This window comes from Hibiscus syriacus, unplaced genomic scaffold (assembly GCF_006381635.1).
Source record: "Hibiscus syriacus cultivar Baekdansim isolate YM2019G1 unplaced genomic scaffold, ASM638163v2 tig00111394_pilon, whole genome shotgun sequence".
Taxonomy (NCBI): Eukaryota; Viridiplantae; Streptophyta; class Magnoliopsida; order Malvales; family Malvaceae; genus Hibiscus; species Hibiscus syriacus.
Genome location: NW_024063080.1, coordinates 360784 through 383105, shown reverse-complemented (window position 1 = coordinate 383105; position 22322 = coordinate 360784). Strand labels below are relative to the sequence as shown.

The window sequence follows — 22322 nt, the reverse complement described above, 5'->3', positions numbered from 1 at the left end:
TAGTTGTTTACATTATACCCTCAAGCCAATACTTAAAATATTATGTTAGTGAGTTAGTACTTAAAAGCAACGATGGTGCAGTAGACATCAATTAAATATAATTTTATCATATCCAAGTAAATAAATTAACATTAAACTTAGATAATCATCAATTTTTGAATAAGAATTAACGTATTTGAAACATATAAATAATCAAATGATCATTTCATAATTTTTAATAATTAAAAGAATCAATAAAATAATATCTTATAATCAAAACCTATTTTATAAATTTTAATGATAAAATACTAAAAAAAACATTACTTTACCCTAAATAAAAATGGATCTCACCGACAACTGATCTGTGGACTTAAGATTGACTTTTGGGTGCTTAGTTGGCACGCGTTAACTGTGATGAGGCCTATAAATGAAATGAGAGATGGTTAAGACTCGACCAAAACACTCATCTTGCTCGTAATAAGAAGAAACTAAGAGTAAGGTGTCCATTTTCTGTTTGGGAATCGCAACTTTATAGCTATTCTCTCCAGCTGCTCAACTTCAAAATTTCTCATTTCATCTCTCTGTAAGTTTACACCCCTTCTCTTCGGCTGCACAATCCTCCTACATCCTTTATCTTAGCGCTCTATGCTCTGCTCATTGTGCTTGCCTGCGTTTTCGCTTTTCATTTTTACTGTTATATCTTTCTCATTTTACAGTTTTATCTTAGAATCACACAGACAGACACGGAGGGGTGGATCTGAAAATTTAAAATTCAATCTTCTTTGTCGGATCCTTTCTATTTTTGCTGTCGTATTGCTTGTGTTTGATCGGTTTTTGAATGTGGAGAGAGTAGCACGATGATTCAATCTTCTTTGTCGGATGCTTTCTATTTTTTTGGGTTCATGGCCTTTGTCTGGTTATCATAATTATGTTTTTTTTAACTTTTATTTAGGCATAATATCAAAATTAGCCTTCTAACATTTATTAAAATAGTCATTACCTTGTATTTTATTTTTTAAAATATTTTGACCAATAACCTTTTATTTTAAGGTAAAAAAATCTTTAATATTTAACAGAATGATCACTTTGCCATTTATTCTTTTTTTCTAAGCATTTTAACTCTCAAAATATTGTTTTAGGTTAAAGAGTCTCATATTTAAAGCGTTAATCCTGTGTTAATTAATGATTTTCATCTATAAAGAGAATTTTTTTTATCCAAAAGTGAAATATTGGGGTAAAATGCTAAAAAAAAAAAGAATATGGATCAAAGCTATCATTTCGATAAATTTTGGAGGGCTATTTTTGGTATTATGCCTTTTATTTAATGAGATTGTACATCTCAGTCCTCTCTCCACTACATTATCTCATGGGCAGCTCAGGCCTGCCTTTGCCCATGTCATATTGTTCTCACGCAGCAGTATATATACCATAGATTTTATTCGGTAATATTTAGCTTAGGTTCTATTAAAATTCTTTAGTAAACTTTTTGGTAATGAAGTAATAAATACAATAGCTTTGTAAATTAATTTTTACATAAAGAAACCTAGGTCTAACTAGGTAAAGTTTAGTAGATTACATATAGCAACATACGTATGATCTTATGTTAGGAGATAAACTTATAAAATTTTTAAGGGTAACTTCTCCTATCTGCCCCTTCATTGCATCCGGGATATAAGTTATTTATAAGTGACTTGCAACTTTTTTAGGAGAATCAGTAGCTTTGGTCAAAAGAAATAGAGCACGTTTTCTCCGTTTAAGCTCACATATCAACATCAACATGTTTCATCTCACATGCATGGCCTTCATCATGGCTTATACTATGGTATTGTCATTGTATTTGATTCCCTAAATATTACCATATGGCCTATGGGTATGTATGTGTGTGGAATTTTATGTTCCAACTAATTACATTCAGTATATATTTGTCTGGCAGTATTTCTAGTATTATTTGCGTTGATTATCTGTTTCGGTTGTTATTGCAGTATTTCGTTTTTTAAATTAACAAAGTCTCTGACTCTTAGTCGTCTCCTCTGAAAATTTCAAATTAACATATAAGAAATGGCTGTCCCTTTTTCCCATATGTATGTGGTAAGGGGAGGTAAGATAGTAGGCTACACCTAACACGAAGGGACTCGATCCCACGATCTCAAGGTTAAGAACCTTGTGCTCTACCAACTGAGCTGGATGGTCATTTCTTCAAATTAACATATATTTTAGATATTTTCTTTGTATTTTCAATTGATAACTTGTTTTCGTTCCCCAACATAAAATACGACACCCGTCCCTGTTTTGGTTTAACAGTGAGTTCCGGCATTTGATTATCAGAAATGATGAGATGAAATTAGTGTTATCTGATCTGCACATCGGATGATTATGTGCGGTGGTTGGAGTTAATGGTAGCTTTATTTCTAGATGAATGATGCTGTTAGTTGCCAGTCATTAACTTGATAAAGATGTTTAGGTAATGCTAGTAATGTTGATTAAGTGTATATATTCATGTATACATGTATTCATGGGTCACGTACGACTATTTATACATGAATTCATGGGTTACATACGATACGAGACTCTGAAAGTATAGCTGTAGTAGCAGTATTTTTCCGACACTGACTGTAAATTAGTAAATGCAGCACGGCAGAATGATCGGGTCAAGTCTTCTGGCCTGTGTGCTTACAATTATATCACTGAAAGCTGAAGGCGCTAGCGTAGGAATCACTTTTCTGCAGGATGCGGCAACGAAAGGAGCCGGTAGGGGATCGCCTTTGTTTTTCTATGTCATTTATATGTTTATGTACATGTTTTTTTATGGTTTTGATGGTGTTGTGCAGTTTGTTTGGATGGCAGCCCACCAGCTTACCATTTTGACAAGGGCTCTGGCACTGGTGTTAATAACTGGATTGTTCACATGGAGGTTAGTCCTTTTCTCATCTTGCACCGACCGACCACTGGCCATCGTGTTGCTTGCTTGTGGCGTGTATTTACTTTCACAATGACCTAACAGGGTGGAGGATGGTGTGAAGATGTCGCTACTTGCCTTTCTCGTAAGAAAACCGACTTAGGGTCATCGAAACTAATGGTGAAGCAATTTGGTTTCTCTGGACTTCTGAGCAGCCAACAAAAATCCAATCCAGGTAGGTTGGATCTGACAATTTCCCTCTGCCTCATATTTAGTCCGACCACAATCGAATGCTTTTATCTTAACACACTTATTTTATCGAAACAATTAGATTTCTACAATTGGAACCGGATTAAGGTTAGGTACTGCGATGGATCATCATTCACAGGCGATGTCGAGGCTGTCAATCCAGTAAGTTACTTCACTTAATTGAGAAATTAAGCTTGTACGTGTGTTGACGCATAACGGTTGTGTGATCAGGCTAATAATCTCTTCTTCAGAGGAAATAGAATTTTTGAAGCTATCATTGCTGATCTTTTAGCAAAAGGAATGCAAAACGCTAACAATGTAAGACCTTGCTGAGCTTGTTTAATTCCTTGAGTAACCCTTTTTTTCTACTTGTTCATAACTTGTTGGAATCTGTATACACAATAAATAGGCCATTCTTTCTGGCTGTTCTGCTGGTGGATTGGCTTCGATATTGCACTGCGACAGATTCCGAGATCTCCTTCCCGCGACAACTAAAGTGAAATGCATTTCAGACGCCGGCTTCTTCATCCATGCGTGAGTTCAGAGACCTTGACCTTCTTTACTCTATGTATACATATCTCTCATCTGACATTAAAGGAATGCTTTTCTTGTAGGAAGGACGTTTCCGGAGGACAGCACATTGAAAATTTCTATAGCCAAGTGGCTAAATTACACGTATCGTCTTGATTACTTCTGTTCTTGGCGGACTTCATGAATAATTGCTTTTTCTGTAACAAGACACATTACTTATGGATGTAATGTCCCGTGCAGGACTCCATTAAGAACTTGCCGGCGTCTTGCACTTCAAGAATGGGAACAAGACCAGAGTTGGTACGACTACCGTTGTCCCTTCCGTTAATTCGTTAATTTATCACTTCATTCTTACCAGTTTTCATTGCAAAATTGCAGTGTTTTTTCCCACAGTACGTGGTGCAGACCATGCAAACACCAATGTTCTTCATAAATTCGGCTTACGACTCCTGGCAGGTCCGTTGTCAAGCCGATATTGAATCCAATATCGCTATGCATTTGCTTTTATGCACCCACAATAACGATTCCTTATGATCCTCCTACGTTACATACTCTAATGATAGCATATGTTTAAATTTTCATCAGATTAAGAACATTTTGGCTCCCAGTGCTGCTGACAAAGCTAAGGCGTGGAAAAGCTGCAAGCTTGATTTGAACAAGTGTACACCTGCGCAGCTCAAAGTCATCCAAGGTGACAATGATTCTGCAACATGTATATATATCGTTGACCTGTCTCCTTGATGAAAGGCCAGATGAAGTAAAGTAACTGTTGTCTTATCTTTGATACAGATTTCAGGGATGAGTTCTTACTTGCCATTAATACAACTGGTGTCCTCAATTCTTCGTCAGGAGGAATGTTCATAGATTCCTGCTATGCTCACTGTCAAATAGGGAAGCAGATAACATGGTCGAGCGATACTTCTCCGGTAGTGGATAACACGGTAAGAGACTCGATACTCATCTCTTATAAACCTTAACCGGTCGCGGTCATGACATGAACTTCATGTCGTCGCATGCAGAAAATTGCGAAGGCTGTGGGAGACTGGTATTATGAGCGGAGCACCATAAAAAAACTTGATTGCCCGTACCCTTGCAACCCTACTTGTCCAAAAGTTGATTCTGAATCGGGGCTGGATGTATAATTTATTTATTTATTAGCATTATTAATTTATGGACATTGTTCATATTTCTTGGAACGTCTAATTCTACATCTATCTTATTGGATAAAGTGTATGATCTTAGAAACAAATAAAGTTGCTTGAGCTTACTACTAGTATTTTTATCCATGAAACGTTATGTAATTGCCAATTCCAGAGTTGGTTAAGATTTTATTAAGTCTTTTTTTCTTAAAGAATTGCATATATTAATTGTTCGGGCGGAGTTAGAAAATTCATTGAAGGGTTAAATTTTAATTATATGAAGAATTTTTTTAAATGAGAAAATTGAATTTTTAATTATATGAAGATTTTTTTTTTTAAATGAGAAAATTGAATTTTTAATTTTATTTTAAATACATTTTAAAATATAGGATTTGTTTAAGTGGTAAGCAACTTGATATCACTTAAATAAATCTCGTGTTTGAGTCTTTGTGCATGTAGAAAATTAAGTGGTAAGCAATTCCAGGTGTGCGACTGAATTAATCAAGGCAAAGCTTTGGAAATCGAAACGGACAAAAAAAAAAGATAAAGTCTATTTCTTTTTTAAAAAGTGTCAAAAGAAATTAATAGACTAAGTAGAACATTAAACTGTTGATTGAGACAGAATCGACCTTGGGTGGGGCCTTGAGCTAGGGCAAAAGGAGTACCCGCCCAGGCCCATAAATTTAAAAATATTATTAATATAATATTTTCTTTTATTTTTGATAAGAAATTAAAAAAATGTAAAATAAGATAATGTTTTTTTAAAAACTGTAAAATAAAAAATGGAACCCATAAATTTATTAAGATGTAAGTTGTAATTATTGAAATTTTGTATTAATGTTAATAAATAGGTACACTTCTAATAAAAACTCTAATTAAAATTTTATATTACATATTTTTTTATTTTTTTTTTGAATTAGGGGCCCAACATTTTAATTTTGTCCCGGGTCAAAAAATAGTCAGGATCAACCTAGATTGAATATATGAAAAAATATGATTTCATAATTTCAAACGACTATAACAACCTTAGGATGCTACAGCAATTGCAGTGAAGAGGCCGAAGGAGATAACATCCAGAAAATAGGAGTTCAAGCAACAGGTGGAGGCAGTCGGAAGCGTCAGGCATGAGAATGTGTCCAGGCTTAGGGCATATTATTATTCGAAGGACGAGAAACTCGTGGTTCATGATTACTACGACCGAGGAAGTGTCTCTGCTCTGTTACATGGTGAGTTGATGTGCTTAATCTCCATCGTCAGCTCAGCTCTTACTTCAATCTTTCTGAATTATCTATCTTGCTTGCTTTAGAATGATGAATCATGATTCGATAAGATAAGATAAGAGTTAACCCTATCTGTTAACTCACTGGTTTCTTGATCCCTAGTTTTTAGTTTCCTCAATATTATATCCTTTATGCATATGTAATATTTCACGTAAAATAGGAGAAGGCCGGAGACCTTTGGACTGGGAAACTAGACTTCGAATCGCCATTGGTGCTGCAAAATACATTGCTTATATGCACGCAGAAAACAATGGAAAACTAGTCCATGGAAACATAAAAGCTTCCAACATTTTCCTGAATTCTTAAGGATTCGGTTGCGTCTCATATATTGGTTTGGCAGCAGTGATGAGTCCAATGTCTCCACCTGCAATGCGAATAGCGGGTTATCGTGCACCAGAAGTAACAATCACTAGGAGAGCAACTCAAGAATCTGATGTATACAGTTATGGGGTCTTGTTACTTGAGCTCTTAACTGGAAAATCACCAATACATGCCACCGGTGGTGAGGAGATCATTCACCTGGTGAGGTGGGTGCATTCTGTAGTTAGAGAAGAGTAGACTGCAGAAGTTTTCAATGTAGAACTTTTGCGGTATCAGATTATCGAGGAGGAAATGGTGGAATACAAATTAAATTTGTTATGTAGTAATAGTGTTTCTCTTGGTTGCGCTGTAAGTTTGTTAATCTTCACATGTTATGAACGACATTAAGAATAAGAGCACTCGAGTACATAAGCATAGATATAACATGAGGGGGCTGGGATTTCACTAGTTACGCCATTCATTTTAGTCAGGTATGAAGGGTTAATTGGCCTTAGCATCTCGTGCCATAGCATCATGTTTGGTTGTTGAATCCAAGTGGCTTCCACAGTCGGTGACCATTGCAACATCTGATCATATAGCCAATGAATGAGCATGAAAGAGAGAATCATAGTCTCATAAAATTCAAGGGATGGGATGGGATTGGATGTAATGTAATGCGGTGGTGACGGATAATGAAATTCTAGTTTGCAGCATTATACCTATTTCTTTGGTAAAAATAAGGGAACATTGAAGAACAATAAAAATTTATGTTATCATTTTATTGTGCAGCCAAAAAGTGATGAAACTGATCACAGATGAGATTTATTAAACACACTCGTTCATATTCATGTTCGATTATGTTGCCAATGCTCACCAAAGTCTGTTCCCAATGCTCACCAAAGTCTGTTGCCAATGCTCAATTATGTATAAACAAACTAGAAGCTCTACTTCTCCGTAGGCATCCAATCAGGTCCGCATACATCACCTCGACAAAGAGGGCACACCCTACAAGCCAAAAACCATATTAATCTCATTGCAATTCTATTAACACTAGCCTAAGGGAACATTTAACCCTCCATTTAGGTACCTATATTATTTTTCGATCAATCTAAGTACCTAACATTACAAATTTTATCATTTTAAGTGCCTCGATCGTAACGTCCGTTAAAAATTTATGTTATCTATCACATGTCACATTTATAGAATTTTGAAATTTTTATCTGAAATAAAAAACTTAAAATTTATATTTTTTTTTATAAAAAACTCCATTTTTTTCTTAAATCTTAAAAAAACCAGAAAATATTAAAAACATTAATTCCAAAATCCAAACACCAACTGCTGCCGTCCTAATTGCAGCCAATTATTGACGAACAGTCACCCCAATCGTCACCGGCCACCCAGTGACCAGCCGTCGCTCCACTCCCCTAATTCTTAAACTTAAATCCCTAAATTTCTAAAATATAAAACACTCAAAATCCCTAAAAATCTCCTAAATCCCTATGATCAGCCGTGACCGTAGATCGTTTGGCCACCTATTAGCCTTTGGCTGCTCGACAAATTGGCAAAATGGCAAGCATGGCGCAGGGGGGTGTTACAAGGGATGACACAGGTTGGGGGATTGTGTTGTTGTTTTTTTAAAATAATATTTTCAATATTATATAAATGCAACATATGTCACTTAACGAACTTTTTTAACGGCCATTATAGTCAAGACACTTAAAATGATAACGTTTGTAATAGTAATCACCTGGATTGACCGGAAAGTAATTTAACCACCTAAATGAGAAAAAAGGTATAGTTTGGGCAGTTTATTTTGTATTAAGCCTTCTTAATAATAGGTAGTAACCTAACATATGGCATGCAACCTATGATGTTCTCCTTCAGGGGAACAGAAGCTATTTACCAAAAAGCCATTGGCAATTCATGCCTATTTTATATGGAACAACGTTAATCAAATATTTAGTCATGTTAAATAAAAATTAACTTCAATAAAAGGTAATCATCTTATACCTGTGAATCTCCTTGAGCCACTTGTCGATACATGTTCTATGAAATTCATGATTACAAGGCAATCTCCGAATGATATCCCCCTCCTCGTACTCCCCAAGGCAGATGAAACATCTGTTAATTTAAATGGAGGGGAAAAAATTAGGACAAAAAACACATGATTGATTGCATACAAGTTCCATTGGAAAGTCTTGAAAAAAAAAGCACAAAGGTTACGACCCCTAAAAACCATCCCCCCTTGCCAATTGCAGTGTTTAAGGTCTTGACCTCTAGCAAGGTGATTTAGCAGGACTGACAGTTGCAGCATCAATGCTCAAAAAGATAGATATGTGTTACTTTATCATGTGAATCTCAACGCTTTTATTCTATATGCTTCACATAGATAATTTCACATTTGCAATTACATCCAGGTTATTCATACATATTACCCCAAGTTTATCAAGTCTATATTTCAAATTTTCACACTTCAAAAAATCAAAGACCATGATTACATGGTTGCTAAAACCTAACAGTTTAAAGTAAAATTAGTTCGTCATTTATGCTTGTAACTTGTGTATTGAACTCATCTTAAATGATATTGTGGGTAAATGGTAGGGCAAATAAATTATTCTTCATGAGTTAACATTCCTTTCCCGATGAGTCATCACACAGATCAATTAATGTTGTTGAACTTCGTAATATAACACCGAATTAGAGTCACGAATCCACACAGGATATTGCCCATGAGGTCTGCCAACAATTATGCACAATATACTCTGTTTAAGCAAGCTCACTAAGAGTTTCAGATGCAAAATACTCTGAATCTATTTGTAAATATAACTTGGAAGCATGCTTGATAACTTAGCGACCAAAGAGAGCAAGTATTTCATTGTCCCCATAATACAGAACTAGTAACCATTCTTTCAGGTCTAAATAGTCTATTAAATTAGCTAGTCGAATATTGACTGTGCCATTCAACCCTCAATTATCCCAAAAAAGAAAAAAATTCCAGTTACCATATCACTAATGCTGTCACATACTCTATCTTAATTTCTAGTTAAGATACAAGTTAAGTTGTCTCGTTATCTTCACAAAGATCTACAAAGTTCACAAAGCTATTACTCCTCTGTAATAGCTTATGTTTCCTCTCACCTGATTATACATGTTTTTAAACTTAGTCTGATCTAAGATGGTAACCATTCTCATTCCTTGCTGCTTTGTTATCGTCATGTCTAATGCAATTATAACTCATATTCACAATTCAATTATCCCCCAGAAACTAATTTATTTCAGGCATACTTTGCATCTTCAGTCAAGTCTAAATATTAGACGTTTAGACTAGAATGTTTCTTTGGCAAGAGAAGAACATATTATGCTCGCATAACATTTTCCTATCCATGTTCACAACTAGTGCAAGAGTAAAGATGTAATCAATAATTTTCATACCAATTTTTAGAACACATTTCTGCAATGCCTATCTTACTCCTAAAGCACAATTGAAGAAGCATGAGAGATCTAATGTTATAGAGATTAATTGAAAACTACTTGAACTCCGAGCTAATTTGTATGTAGTGTTTGATTAACTTTTCCTGAATATATATTTAAGGCCATGATTTTAGATTCAGTCAAATAACATACACACTTGAAAACTAATAATTTGTCAAAGGCGTCCCCATACAAGTTAAATCAAATGGACAGCTTGGTTAACGGTTTAGCATAGTAGAAGAAAGTAAATACTTACTGCACAGCCTCATCATTCATAAGTTTCTGTGACTTGTATACTTTGAGAGGAAGTGATTCCACAACTTCATTTGGTGCAGGAACAGACCCAATTGGAGACAAAGATGGTTGAGAAGATAAAACCAACGATTGCTGGTGAATTTCATCCAGGGCCTAGTTAAAATACACAAAATATGACTCCAATGGAAACGTGGAGGCTTACTCCGAGAAGGCAACAAAATAACAAATAAAAATCACCTCAAATAAAGCTTCAGCTAGCATAACAATTCTGGACACGCTAGACCTAGCACTGGTGGTGTCATCGTTTGAGCTAGAATTTTGATTATTTACATGACATGCGCATTGACCAGTTCTGTGTTGACCAGATAAAATGCAAGATCTTTCATGTCCTGATAAGTTCTCAAAATGGCTTCCTGACTGTTGAAGAGCTCGGACCTGGTGCAGTTCATAGGTCAGTGACTAAAGTAAACAGACAAGGATCTGCATTCTGTGAGATGGATAATTTTTCAAAGAACCTACAGCAGAACGTAATGCATGCAGGCAAACCCTAAATAAAGCATCAGGACAGGCCTTAGCCAAACTGATTGTTCTGATTATAATTGTTAATGGAGAAAGTTGAGTTATCATCAACTTTGTCCACTAATCACCAGGATTTAGATTAAATTAAAAAGCGTTGTGATTAAGGTGGTGGGAGCAAGAAAGTTATAAACCTGAGATCGTATTCTTCTCCTCCTTTCAAGGAAATTGGATCTGTGGTGGAACAAATCATGATACCTGGCTTCTCTGGATCGTGGAGTTTCAATTTCATTCTGGGAAACGATGGAGGAATCAAGAGCGGAATCGGTGGTGGTGGTGGATGGAAAGGTAGCTAATTCCCGAGTTTGATTAGTAATTAGTTGTATGTCTTGCTGCGAAGGGAAGAATGAGGAAGCTCTACCAAGAACACGATCACGAAGCCTTCCAACACTTAAGGCTCTGCTAAAACGAGCATTGCTTTCAATAGCCTCTCCAGTTCCATCTGCATCATTGACGATAATCGGAGAGCACGAATTGCGGGGAGGTTGTTGAGGTTCTAGTGTGACAGAATTGTCACCACGGTTCAACATTGAAAGACTCGTAGGAGAAACACGATATTCCGCGGAGGACTCCAAACTATTACCTCTGCTTAATCGGAAGCTAAAGCCGGAGAGGCATCGAGAAGGAGAGTGATGCGCAGCTGTTGCGGCCGCACCAGAAGTGCTACCACCAGAAGTTACGCAAGGCGTTGGCATTTCATCGTGAGATGCCGTTTCGTCTTCAACCTTTTTGCGACATTCTTTTTTGACCTGATCCGACTCCGACGCAGGTTCTTTCCGATGGGGAAAGTTAGGTTTAGGAGACTCAGATCCAGATAACGCTCTCAGACAAGAGGACCGGAAAACTCTGTTCTTCCCCTTGGATCTTCTCCGTCTGGCAGCGTCGCCAGACGAGGAAGAAGAAGATGCAATTTCTGTTCCGCCGCCTAGTCTGCAACAATGCTTGCTCCCACCGGATCCCATCTAAGTGTTGTTTTTCAATTGAGTTTCACCCTAAATCCAAAAGAGAAAAGGGGGAAAAGCAGGTTGAATGAAGAAAGTGACATTTGGAAGATGTGATTGAAAGGCACTCCAAGTATTATTTAGGGAAGGATATGTATTCAGATCTGAAGGATGGTTACGTCTTGAAAACAGCGTGTAAGGTTAAAAGGCTTTTTCTTTCCCCAAGGAAAAGGAAGGAGGGAGTCTGCAATTGCCTCTGTTGGTGTTGGAGTCTTGTGTGGGGAAGCAGCAATTGTCTCTGCCTCCATCACCCAATGTGGATCCACTCCTCCCGCCACCCTTCATTTCCTTTTTCAAATATTTCTTCACCCAGTAACAATCTTTGTTTCATTTGATTTCGAGCGACCTCGAGACCTTGCAGTCTCGTCTATCAAAATTAAGCGTGCCACATATATCAATTCGAATTCATTTGAATAAAATTACGAAAAATCAGGAGTACAACAAACAAATAAATATTATAAAAATAAATTATATAAATAAACTTCATGAATAGTATGTTCACACTCAATTCTACCAAACTTAAGAAAAAGGTACGTACTTGAGAATTAAATCCTTTAATCCCATGGTTCTTCCAACTTCTCGTCAAGTTGAGATCACATACCTTGAAAAGTTATTAGGTAATTGTAATTTTTATCCGGTCTATCTTTCTTCCAAAGTCTAAATATCTGTAACATATGTATTAAATATTATTAAATAATGATAATCACTTACAAAAGCAGTGTTGAAAACCATACTTCTATAATCCATTAGATATATTAAGGTGACATTCCTACAATACCACATGTATCATTACCATTACACCAAACTCGACGACTCCTACTTGGTACTTGGTGTTGCATGTACGACTCCCTGAGTCCCTGTCAGTATCAGATTCACAGTTCTTCCCCTCTAATTTTATTCCTGGAAAGCACCATGTTGAGTCAGGGTTGCACGCAGAGATGGAGGGAGGGGAAGGAGGGGTTGCCCCTAAAAGTTTTAAATTTTTATATAATTTAGATTTTTTTTGTATTTTCAGTTGAAAATCCATTTTTGACCCTTATAATTTTTCAAGTTATCTCCCTTTTAAAATTTTATAAATTCATCATTCCTAACGTAAAATCATGCATCCCTCTTAAGCAAACTATCTTCCTGCAGTATTTCTCTCATCCTGCACATTATGCTGAATGCCAAGCTCTTTAAGACACGAGAATATGCTTCCAGAATGGAATGTCCAACATCCTACGCACCAGTCATTTTAATATGGATTCAGTAGTGAAAGATAAATGCAGAATAAAAATTGCCATCACATGTATGTATAATAAATTGGGTAAAGTAAATAAATGGTCCCCGACTATAGGATATTACTTTGTTGAGTCCTCAACTATAGAGAGTTACTTTATTGAGTCCTTCGACTATTGAATATTACAAAATGATCACCCGACTATTCATTATGTTCCAAACTTGTCATTTTCCGTTAAATAATTAATGATCTTCTAAGCTAGACGTTAACATGCTAACTGAGATATGATCATCATTTGAGATTATGAGATTAGATTTCATCATATCTCAGTCAACTGATTAACGTCAAACTCATATTGTCGTTAATTTTTTAACAGAAAAGAACAAGTTTGAAACATAATGAATATTTGAATGACAATTTTATAGCTTTTAATAGTCGAGGGACTTATCAAAGTAAATCTCTATAGTCGATGGATTATTTTGTAAATTTTAATAGTCGGAGACTTAACGAAGCAGTATCCTATAGTAAGAATGCCATTTGTGTACTTTACCCTAATAAATTTTACTTTAAACACACTTAACTTAACTTACCATATTGAATTTTTGTAGCATCAAGAAAAGTTTGAAGAAGGTTTGGATATGCACTCTTTATGTGATGTAGAAGTGCTTCGGCTCGGTCCACTAGTAGCTCCGCCTTATCCGTTCCAGACAATGGATCCTTAATGAAAGACCATGATTTTCGCACTGGGGATTTACCACTAGTTTGTTCTGTAAGTCTCCCTTTCCATGCAAATACAGCAGCTTCCAACCTATTAATGGCCTCAAGAGCATTATTTTCCGACTTTATATTGAACAAAACAAACATTTCCTCAACTGAGCTGGACTCGAGAGTCAAAACCTTGTACAATTCATCACCGATACTTGCCTTCCCGGACTGCAAACATGGGGAATGAGATTGAGTTGCCATAAATGCAATACAAACTATTATATAAGTGTGTGCCCTGAAGGATCCAAGCTTGTAACCAGCGCTGAGGGCTTCAAGCTATTATATAACATCACATAAGTATGCTCACCTTGGGAAGGGCATCCCTAATTATGGAAGGGATAGGCATTTCAAGCAAGACATTTTCATTAATTGATGTTGCAGCCTTGAATACTTGATATACCACCTTGCCTTTGCATTGCAACCTCTTTCTTTCGGTGTCTGAGAGCCCGGTTTTTGGTACTTGTGGCAATGGAAGCCACCACCTCTTGCTCTCCCTTGCACTCTTGTTTCTTCCTTCTGCTTTGCTTCCGACTTCTGAATAACAAAACTCGGTATTCACCATCGACTCCAGGGTTTCCTGACAATATTAAAAATTTAATCAGGTAAATGTGGGACGCGTTCATAAAAGAAAATACAAACTATTAGGAAGACTAAAGAGAGCGCCTACTATAAGCATGAATCCAACTTCTGAAGTGCTGGGAGATTCATGTGAACGTCCGCACGGGCTTTTGGAGTCATTATCTGCTCATAAGAGAAATTTATCACACTATATTGCAGAATGCACATTGTCATTTTAATCAGAACCCTACAACCACAAGAGTACCTCCATGGTCCTGCCATTTTCAGCGTTTTGCTTAGCAGGCACTAACTCCACCATATAGTTGGTAGGAGAGAGGAACCAGTCCATTTCTCTTCGCCATTTGTTTTTCCTTTCTTCAGCTAGTGGCTCCAGTTTCCACAACTCCCCAAAAACTGAAGCTGCACACTCGAATTTGTGTACCGTATAAGCTGAAGACTAATGAAAGAAGCCAATTCTATGATAACAGGAAACCACGGTGAACTTCGTAAATGTACATGCTTTTCAAGTTGCAGCTCTTCCTCATTAAGCATGTTTCCCATTGATGGGAGACAAAATGAATGAACTACAACATGAAGTGCGATGACTTTTCTTATTTAAACATATTTTTCCAAGTTCCAATCCAGAATATAAGTTTCTGGTAATATACACAAGTCTCTCGAAACAAGCTCACCTGCGAGATTTGTTATGGCCTTCGACAAAGCTAAAGCTGTAGAGACGCCCTTACGTCCACCTGTAATATCTTCCCCCAATAGAAGCTTTGCAAAATGTTCTTTCATTGTCTCGACATCTGAAAATTGAATGGGATAAGCAGGTTTCTCTTTGACATAAAAGTGCTTGGGGATTTCTCAGAGCTCCCATTCATCCGAACCCTGTTCATCTCTCTTCATCCACTTGGAAGAAATGATCCAAACGCATCTTTGCTAGAAGAACAGCTGGAGAATCATCATCCGATGCACATCCATCTCCTCGGCTCGTTCTGCTTTCATGCTCATAAGACTGATTGTTGAGAATGCAGCTCTCGAGACCATTATATTTCATTATCCCTGAAATTCTAAATTTAATATTCCATTTACTGAAATCAAGTCGGAACATACGACAACAAATAGAACATAATCAGCTAGAAAACCTTTGCAAAATGGTCTGCATGCCATTACCAGCTTTAGGCAGGTAGAAAGCAAACATACATGAGCTCAAGTTTCTGGTGTATGTTGTTCTAAATACATAAACATTGTGCAGAAATATAAGCTTTTTCATGACAGATTTGTTTGACATGCAAGTTGTAATTAAATGTAACCATTTTATGAAATGAAAACTGCAGCACTGCTCGCAAAAGGACTCATTGTAAATAAAGGTACTGATGGTACATTTCATGGACGTTCCTAAAAGACAAACAAGACAAGGAAACCCGCATGGCATGCTTTTGAAAATCCCATTTCATGTTTAGCAATTTGAGGTATTTTAACTATGTATGTTTCTCAAATGAATCATGTGATGATAAACAACAATAATAACAGCATCCTTGCCAATTGGCACTAGAATACATGATAAAGTTTACCATTTAAAAGTAAAAAATAAAATAAAAATAAAAAATAGGCGTGTGTCATTTAATAGATTTTTTAATGTTTATTACGGTCAAAAAATAATAATAATGTTCGTAACTTAGTAATTAGTAATTAAATGATCATCATTTCATTTTTGTTTGTAACTTGTGAATTGTGATTATATATAGCTGCCATCATAGGGGTGGATACACTAAATCCCTTAAAAGTATGAGTGTTTAAAATTGGGGAGTATTCGGGATTTTAATATATTAAAATGTTGATTTGTGTCGCAACCTGTCAAGTTGGATACTCATAAATCAGGTTTTTGTAAAATTTGAATACCCACATTCTCGGATCACGAGTATCCGAATTATATTTTTTACTTTTTTAAAATTACATTGTTTTTAAAAATAATTTACATACAAAATTTAAAGTTATATAATATATAACTCACACATAAAATTTAAAAATTTAGATTACATAATTAGAAGATAAAACTTATTAAAAAATAAAAAAATACAATTAAATTAAAATATTTTGAAGTTAAAAGAAATAATTTAAGAAAATAATATTTAGAATGTTATTGTGAAATAATTTTAAAAATTAAGAACTTATAATGTTAGGGTGAAATAATTTGTGAATTAAGAATAAAAAATAATATATAAGAAATCGAATACCGGTCAACGGGTACCCAATTAAAGGATATTAATAGATGAATATGTTGCAAAAATTAAAATAAAAGTGAATTTAATATGTTATAATTGAAATATATCATTTTTATTATTTTAAATTAATAAATTGTCTTCATTATTCTAATTTTATTGAACTAAAATATATCATATCTTATATTTTAAAATATTATAACGTCGATCGGATTCTAATCTTATTTAAAAACTCTATATTAAAATAGACTAATTCAATAAAATCAAGTTTCCCCTAAAATTTTCTTCAAATATATAATGAATAAATAATTAAAATAAAAAATCTTACTCTAACCGGGATATAAACAAGTCAATGCATAAGTTAAAATGCTTACTACAATAAGCCTTCAACTATCAGGAAAATTTTAAGTCAATAAAGTTCTTCGTTATATTTCAATTATAATATATTAATTTTTTTTCATTAAAATGATTTAAAATATAAATAAAATACATTCACATATTAATCAATTATAATATTTGTGTGTGTATACATATATATATATCATATTATCGTACTATTCAATTATTTCGTGTTGGAGTTCTTATTAGGTCATTTTCCCCTTTTTTATTGTCATTAACTATATATATTATGTCGTGATAGTTTTATTATTTGAATGGTGTAGCCTAGTGGTTGGGGCGTTTGTTTCCTCTCCTTATGTCTTGGGTAGTAGCGGCTTTTAATTCAATTTATTTTTTATTCATTCAATTGGTGACACGCACCATTTGATTGGATGAAAAATATATTAAATTAAATAAAAATATTAAGTAAAAACATTCAATCACATAGCGACACATGTCAACATCTGATTGAGGATTAAATCTATTGAATTAATTAAAAGTCAGGACCAAATTAATAGAATGTATAAATAATGAGGACTAAATGTGTAATTATACAAATTTTATTAACTATCATATCATATCGTTCGTTAATATTTAACGGCGGGTGGCTTGATTGACAAGATTTAAATAGTTATATGACTTGATTGACAAAATTAAAAAATCGACGGTTAAAATAAAAAAGGTTAATAGTTAGGTAGTCAATGATATAATTTACCCTAAAAACTAATGTTTTATAAATATTGTATTTTAATTAAATTACATTTAGATTTCTAATTAATTTATAATTATACATGTAATACTTTATAATTTAACGTTTTATAAATTAATTTAATAGTGCTCATCGTTAACGGTATTCATCCACGCTCGGCGAGCGTTGTAGAATTTTTCAATTTACATACACATTGTCTTATAAAAAAAGAGTATTAAGTCAACAATCTCTAAAGTAAGTGATTAAAAGTTATCATTTGATATATTCCTTCTCCTTTAGGTTGAAGTCTGAGCAAAATTTCTTTTACCCTCCCGTTAAGTAGTAATTGTTCAAAAGTATAATAATTTTTAAATACTCATTTTGTAATTGTTAAATCCCCCACTAATAACACCACCATTCAACTTCCAAATTCAAACAAAACCAAAAGGATTCAAATAATGAGATAACCCGTGCCCCATGTGGTTTGTTTTGCTTTGCTTGCAAGTAGAAGATACCATGACTATGGCATAATCCTTGGGCCCACTGAGGAGATCCAATCATAGTGAAGATGATGGTAATTAGATTTGTCCTACTTGCTAATTTAATCCGTGACCAAATTAGGGCTCCAATCATACTTGCTCATCAAACACCGGACTTTGACTGGGAATCACTTGGGTTTGAAGAATGATAGCGGTTTGTTTTTAGGGGTGATCACCTCTCGATTTTAATTAAATTAATCGACCGAATCAAATTAATTCGATTAAAACAATCAATTACCGAATTAGTTCGATTCGAAAAACAATTGATTTTTTTAATATTCGATCAACGGTTAGTTCAAATTGAAATTGATTAATTAAATTAACCAAAAATATTAAATATATATTATTAAATACATATTTTAAGTACAAACTCATTAAAAATTAATATCTAATTACTTTTTAACCATGTTATATTCACTAAATTATCAATACTTAGTTAAAATTTAACCCAAATAAAAAAATTCTTCTAATAAATTCAAATTATTCTCACTGATATATATATATATATATATATATATATATATATATATAAGATTCGGTTAATTCAGTAACCTAAGGAAAAGATAAATGTGTATGCTTTAACGTATGATGTGTAGAGAAAGAAAAGAAACAAAGGAAATACGGGTGTCCCGTCGGTTGTAGAGCAAGAGAGGAACAGGGCATTCACTCATCGGCTTCAGGTACCATAAATGTTCTGCTAAGAATTAAATAGCAGCAATATATTGCTGCTTGCATGATAATGGCGGTCACTGATACAAGTGAAGGTCTACTAATGGCCAAAACACAAAACAAGACCCATGTTATGGATACTCAACATTTCAACTCATTCTCACACACTTTGATAATTTTTTTTTATTAATTATGAGATGGTGAATAAAAGATAGTATACGTTCAATGACTCTTACTTTTCAACAATAAAAATTTATATTTCTACATATGCGGTGTTTGAATCCAAGACCTTTAGGAATAATAACAAATCTCTTAACCATTGATATAATCCTAATCTTACCTAGAAAGGAAAGAAAGAAAGAAAGAAAGAGGAGTGCTTCTAGTAAATCTAAAGCCCGCGACTTAGTAGATCTACCAATGATCAATTTTTTTAACAATAATGGGAAAATGAAATTCACATCAAATACAATATTTTCCCTGTATCATTAAAGATGTGCCTTTTGATTTTTAAAATTATCATATTCAAAATATCTTATTAGCAACAAACAACGGTTTTTATATATTTTTATCATTATATGTCTCACTCTTTTACACATATCAAAATAAATATATCAAATCTATAAATTACTTTTTAAAAATTATTTTATCATTTTTTTGACCAAATGTATATCCTAAAATTATATGAGTAATCAATATAAAGTATTATATATGTATAGGTGCATGATATAGACATGCTAAAAGGTTAATGTGTTAGGTTAGGTGTTTATATATATTATGGTTGCACAAGAAAACAAAATTAAGAAAGAAAATCAAAAACAAAAGACTAGAATCACGTGGCATCAATAACGGAAAATTTCATCACGAAATAGCAACACTCCCATAACCCTAAAAGAATTTAAAATTAAAATGGCAATAGGTGAAGTAATAACAAACTTACTATCTTCTCGCTCATCAAAATCGAGGCTAAACCGCCTGTCGCGCGTACAGCACGCCAGTCCTCTCCTCATCGTCATCACTTTCCTTCCTTCGTATAGGCGATTTTTCTGGTATATCATCGGTGATCAGTATTATTATCGATTTAATACTGATCAGATTATATTTTTCGATCTAACACCCTTAGCAGAAAAGCGCGCCTCCTGCACCGCGTTATATACTGATTTGGCGCCACGTGGGTATAGCGCGTCTCCTGTCCCGCGATATACGATGATCTGACGCCACGTGAGGTATAGCGCGGTGAAGGGGACGCGCTACACCTCTAAATGCCCAACCCTTAACGTCTCTATCCTCCCTATAAATACCCCTATCCTCCCTATAAATACCCCCATCCTCAATCACTTTTATCACCTCAAATTCTCTAATTTTCTCTCAAATATTCTCTTTTTAAGGTATATTTTATAAAATTTTTACTATTATGTTTTTACTTTATTTAATATTTTACTAATATAATTCTTTTGCAGATATATAATGGAAGGTAGTCTACTTCGCTCGGATGGAAATCATATATCTCTACACTTTGCTGATACGGTAACATTTTAACGTTTTAATTTAATTTAAATTATTAGTAATATTTAGTTGATTTATTTAATGCATGGTTATTAGATTAAGAATTAAATATCTCGACATTTTCCTGATACGGTAACATTTTAACGTTTTAATTTAATTTAAATTATTAGTAATAATTAGTTGATTCATTTAATGCATGATTATTAAATTAAGAATTAATTTTTGTAATTATTTATTTTTAGGAGAAGGACAGTGTATTAGATCCTTTTATTAGGAGAACGACAACATTATTCTGTTACTTTCAACATGAATCTTCCTCGAAATCTTCGTTATTAGCTCCTCAAGAGGTATGTTTCTCTTGAATGATATTTTAACACGCTCATTTGATACGAAAATAACGCCGGTTTCATCTTCTCGAATTTCACCATCATAATAAACAATAGTTGAAAGTCGCGCCATTCTTTGAGTTTAAAAGTGCGACAATATTATATCTGCAAAAAAAATAACTTAAACAAACCTGATTAAATAAATTATATATGAACGAAAATATAACACAATAATTTTTTTACACATCAACGTAAATAATTTAAATAATATAATTTTATATTATTACCTGCACCGCAAAACTATTTCGACGTATGCTTCCGCTTTTTAATTTTACAAACTTAAATATTAATTGAAAATAATTAGTATAATATTTTTTCAAATAATGATAATAAACAATAAGTATAATTAAAAAATTATAACAAAATTACCTTATAACGAAAAATCACACGAGTTTCTAAATCAAATTTGAGAATATTGCGAGAATTATTACTCGTTGATGGAATTGTTGTATTAATTTATAAGAGAGGAGAGATGCGAGGAGATGTGAGCCGAAAGAGTGTATTTATAAGCATATAAGGCCCGGTACCTGCACCGCGCTATATGTAATTATTCAGATAAAAGATATAGCGCGGATCAGGGACCGCGTTAAATATAATTTTGGTACGGCGTATAACGCGGCCCCTGATCTGCGCTATACCCTTACGTGACGTATAGCGCGTATCAGGGGGCGCGCTATACCCCACGTGTAATTCAGTCAGCGTATAGCGCGGTTCAGGGGCGCACTATACTCCACGTGGCGCCAAATCAACGTATAACGCGATGTAAGGGGGGCGCTTTCCTGTTAAGAGTGTTAGATCGAAAAATATAATCTGACCGGTGTTAGATCAGTAATAATACCGATCACCGGTGATATACCGGGAAAATCGCCCGTATATCTCTCTGTCCACCGAAAAAACGTTTACAATTTGCCGTCGAAGAATAGAAAGAATAGGGTTTGATTAAAGAAAAAGCCAATGACATTGGAAATGTGAACCCTATTCTTTCCGAAAGAAGAAAAGCCTAACAAAACCTTTTTTGTTCTCCCTTTTCGTGAAAGAAGAAAAGCCTAACAAAAAAGGTGTGTGCTAACTTCAAAATTAAGATCATTAATGAACAATGGGGCTGGAAATGTGAACCAAAAGAACCAACCAGTAAGTAAGCAAACTAGGCTAGCAGGCTTCATTATGTGTAAACGAGAGACCCAGAGAGATGCATTTCTCAAACACCAACAACATATAAAACGTCTCAGAATAATTTTTTTTTTGTAATTTCATAAACCCAGGCGTTAAAAGAATAAATAAATAAATAAATAAATTATATATATATATATATATATATCTATATATATATATATAAAACCATTCCAAAAGTTCCAATCTCCCATTAACAAGAAACAAAAAAACACTGCATTTGGAGAACATACCTGGGAGACTGAAAATGCAAGAGCTAAGGAGTGAGTGGTGAGGCTTCAAAGTTGAAAAGCAGTCAAATCTGCATTTGAAGATCAAGGAAGGGAAACCCAAAATCTAGAAAGAAAGGGCGAGAATGTCACACCCCAATTGGTGGGGTTAGATTTCTTTAATTTTAAATATGGGAAATAAATAAACACAGGGAAGAGTGGTTCAACCACTGCAATTATTATTATTATTTTTATAATATGAAAAATTAGACCATAAGTGGCTAAGAGTTTGGCATGAAAGAAAACAAAAGATTCTAACAAGAAATCTGTAATCTC

At 34.3% G+C, this 22322-nt stretch overlaps 2 protein-coding genes and 1 pseudogene across 2 annotated transcripts; 1 reads left to right on the top strand and 2 right to left on the bottom strand.

Moving 5' to 3' along the window:
* Positions 1–477: 477 nt before the first annotated feature.
* On the top strand, positions 478–4827 carry LOC120160978 (pectin acetylesterase 11-like). Its single transcript, XM_039171292.1, has 13 exons — positions 478–562; positions 2610–2727; positions 2808–2890; positions 2981–3110; positions 3207–3286; positions 3356–3442; positions 3534–3658; positions 3739–3799; positions 3896–3955; positions 4034–4111; positions 4241–4346; positions 4445–4596; positions 4675–4827. Exons 2-13 carry the CDS (start codon positions 2619–2621, stop codon positions 4795–4797), a joined length of 1194 nt encoding a protein of 397 aa, XP_039027223.1. The 5' UTR covers positions 478–562; positions 2610–2618; the 3' UTR covers positions 4798–4827.
* A 2300-nt stretch (positions 4828–7127) lies between these two features.
* Positions 7128–11947, bottom strand: LOC120160977 (uncharacterized RING finger protein C4G3.12c-like). Its single transcript, XM_039171291.1, has 5 exons — positions 10811–11947; positions 10338–10535; positions 10102–10253; positions 8385–8495; positions 7128–7379 (listed from the first exon to the last, which is right to left on the bottom strand). Exons 1-5 carry the CDS (start codon positions 11636–11638, stop codon positions 7319–7321), a joined length of 1350 nt encoding a protein of 449 aa, XP_039027222.1. The 5' UTR covers positions 11639–11947; the 3' UTR covers positions 7128–7318.
* Positions 11948–12775: 828 nt separating this feature from the next.
* Positions 12776–22058, bottom strand: LOC120160901 (annotated as a pseudogene).
* Positions 22059–22322: the final 264 nt, after the last annotated feature.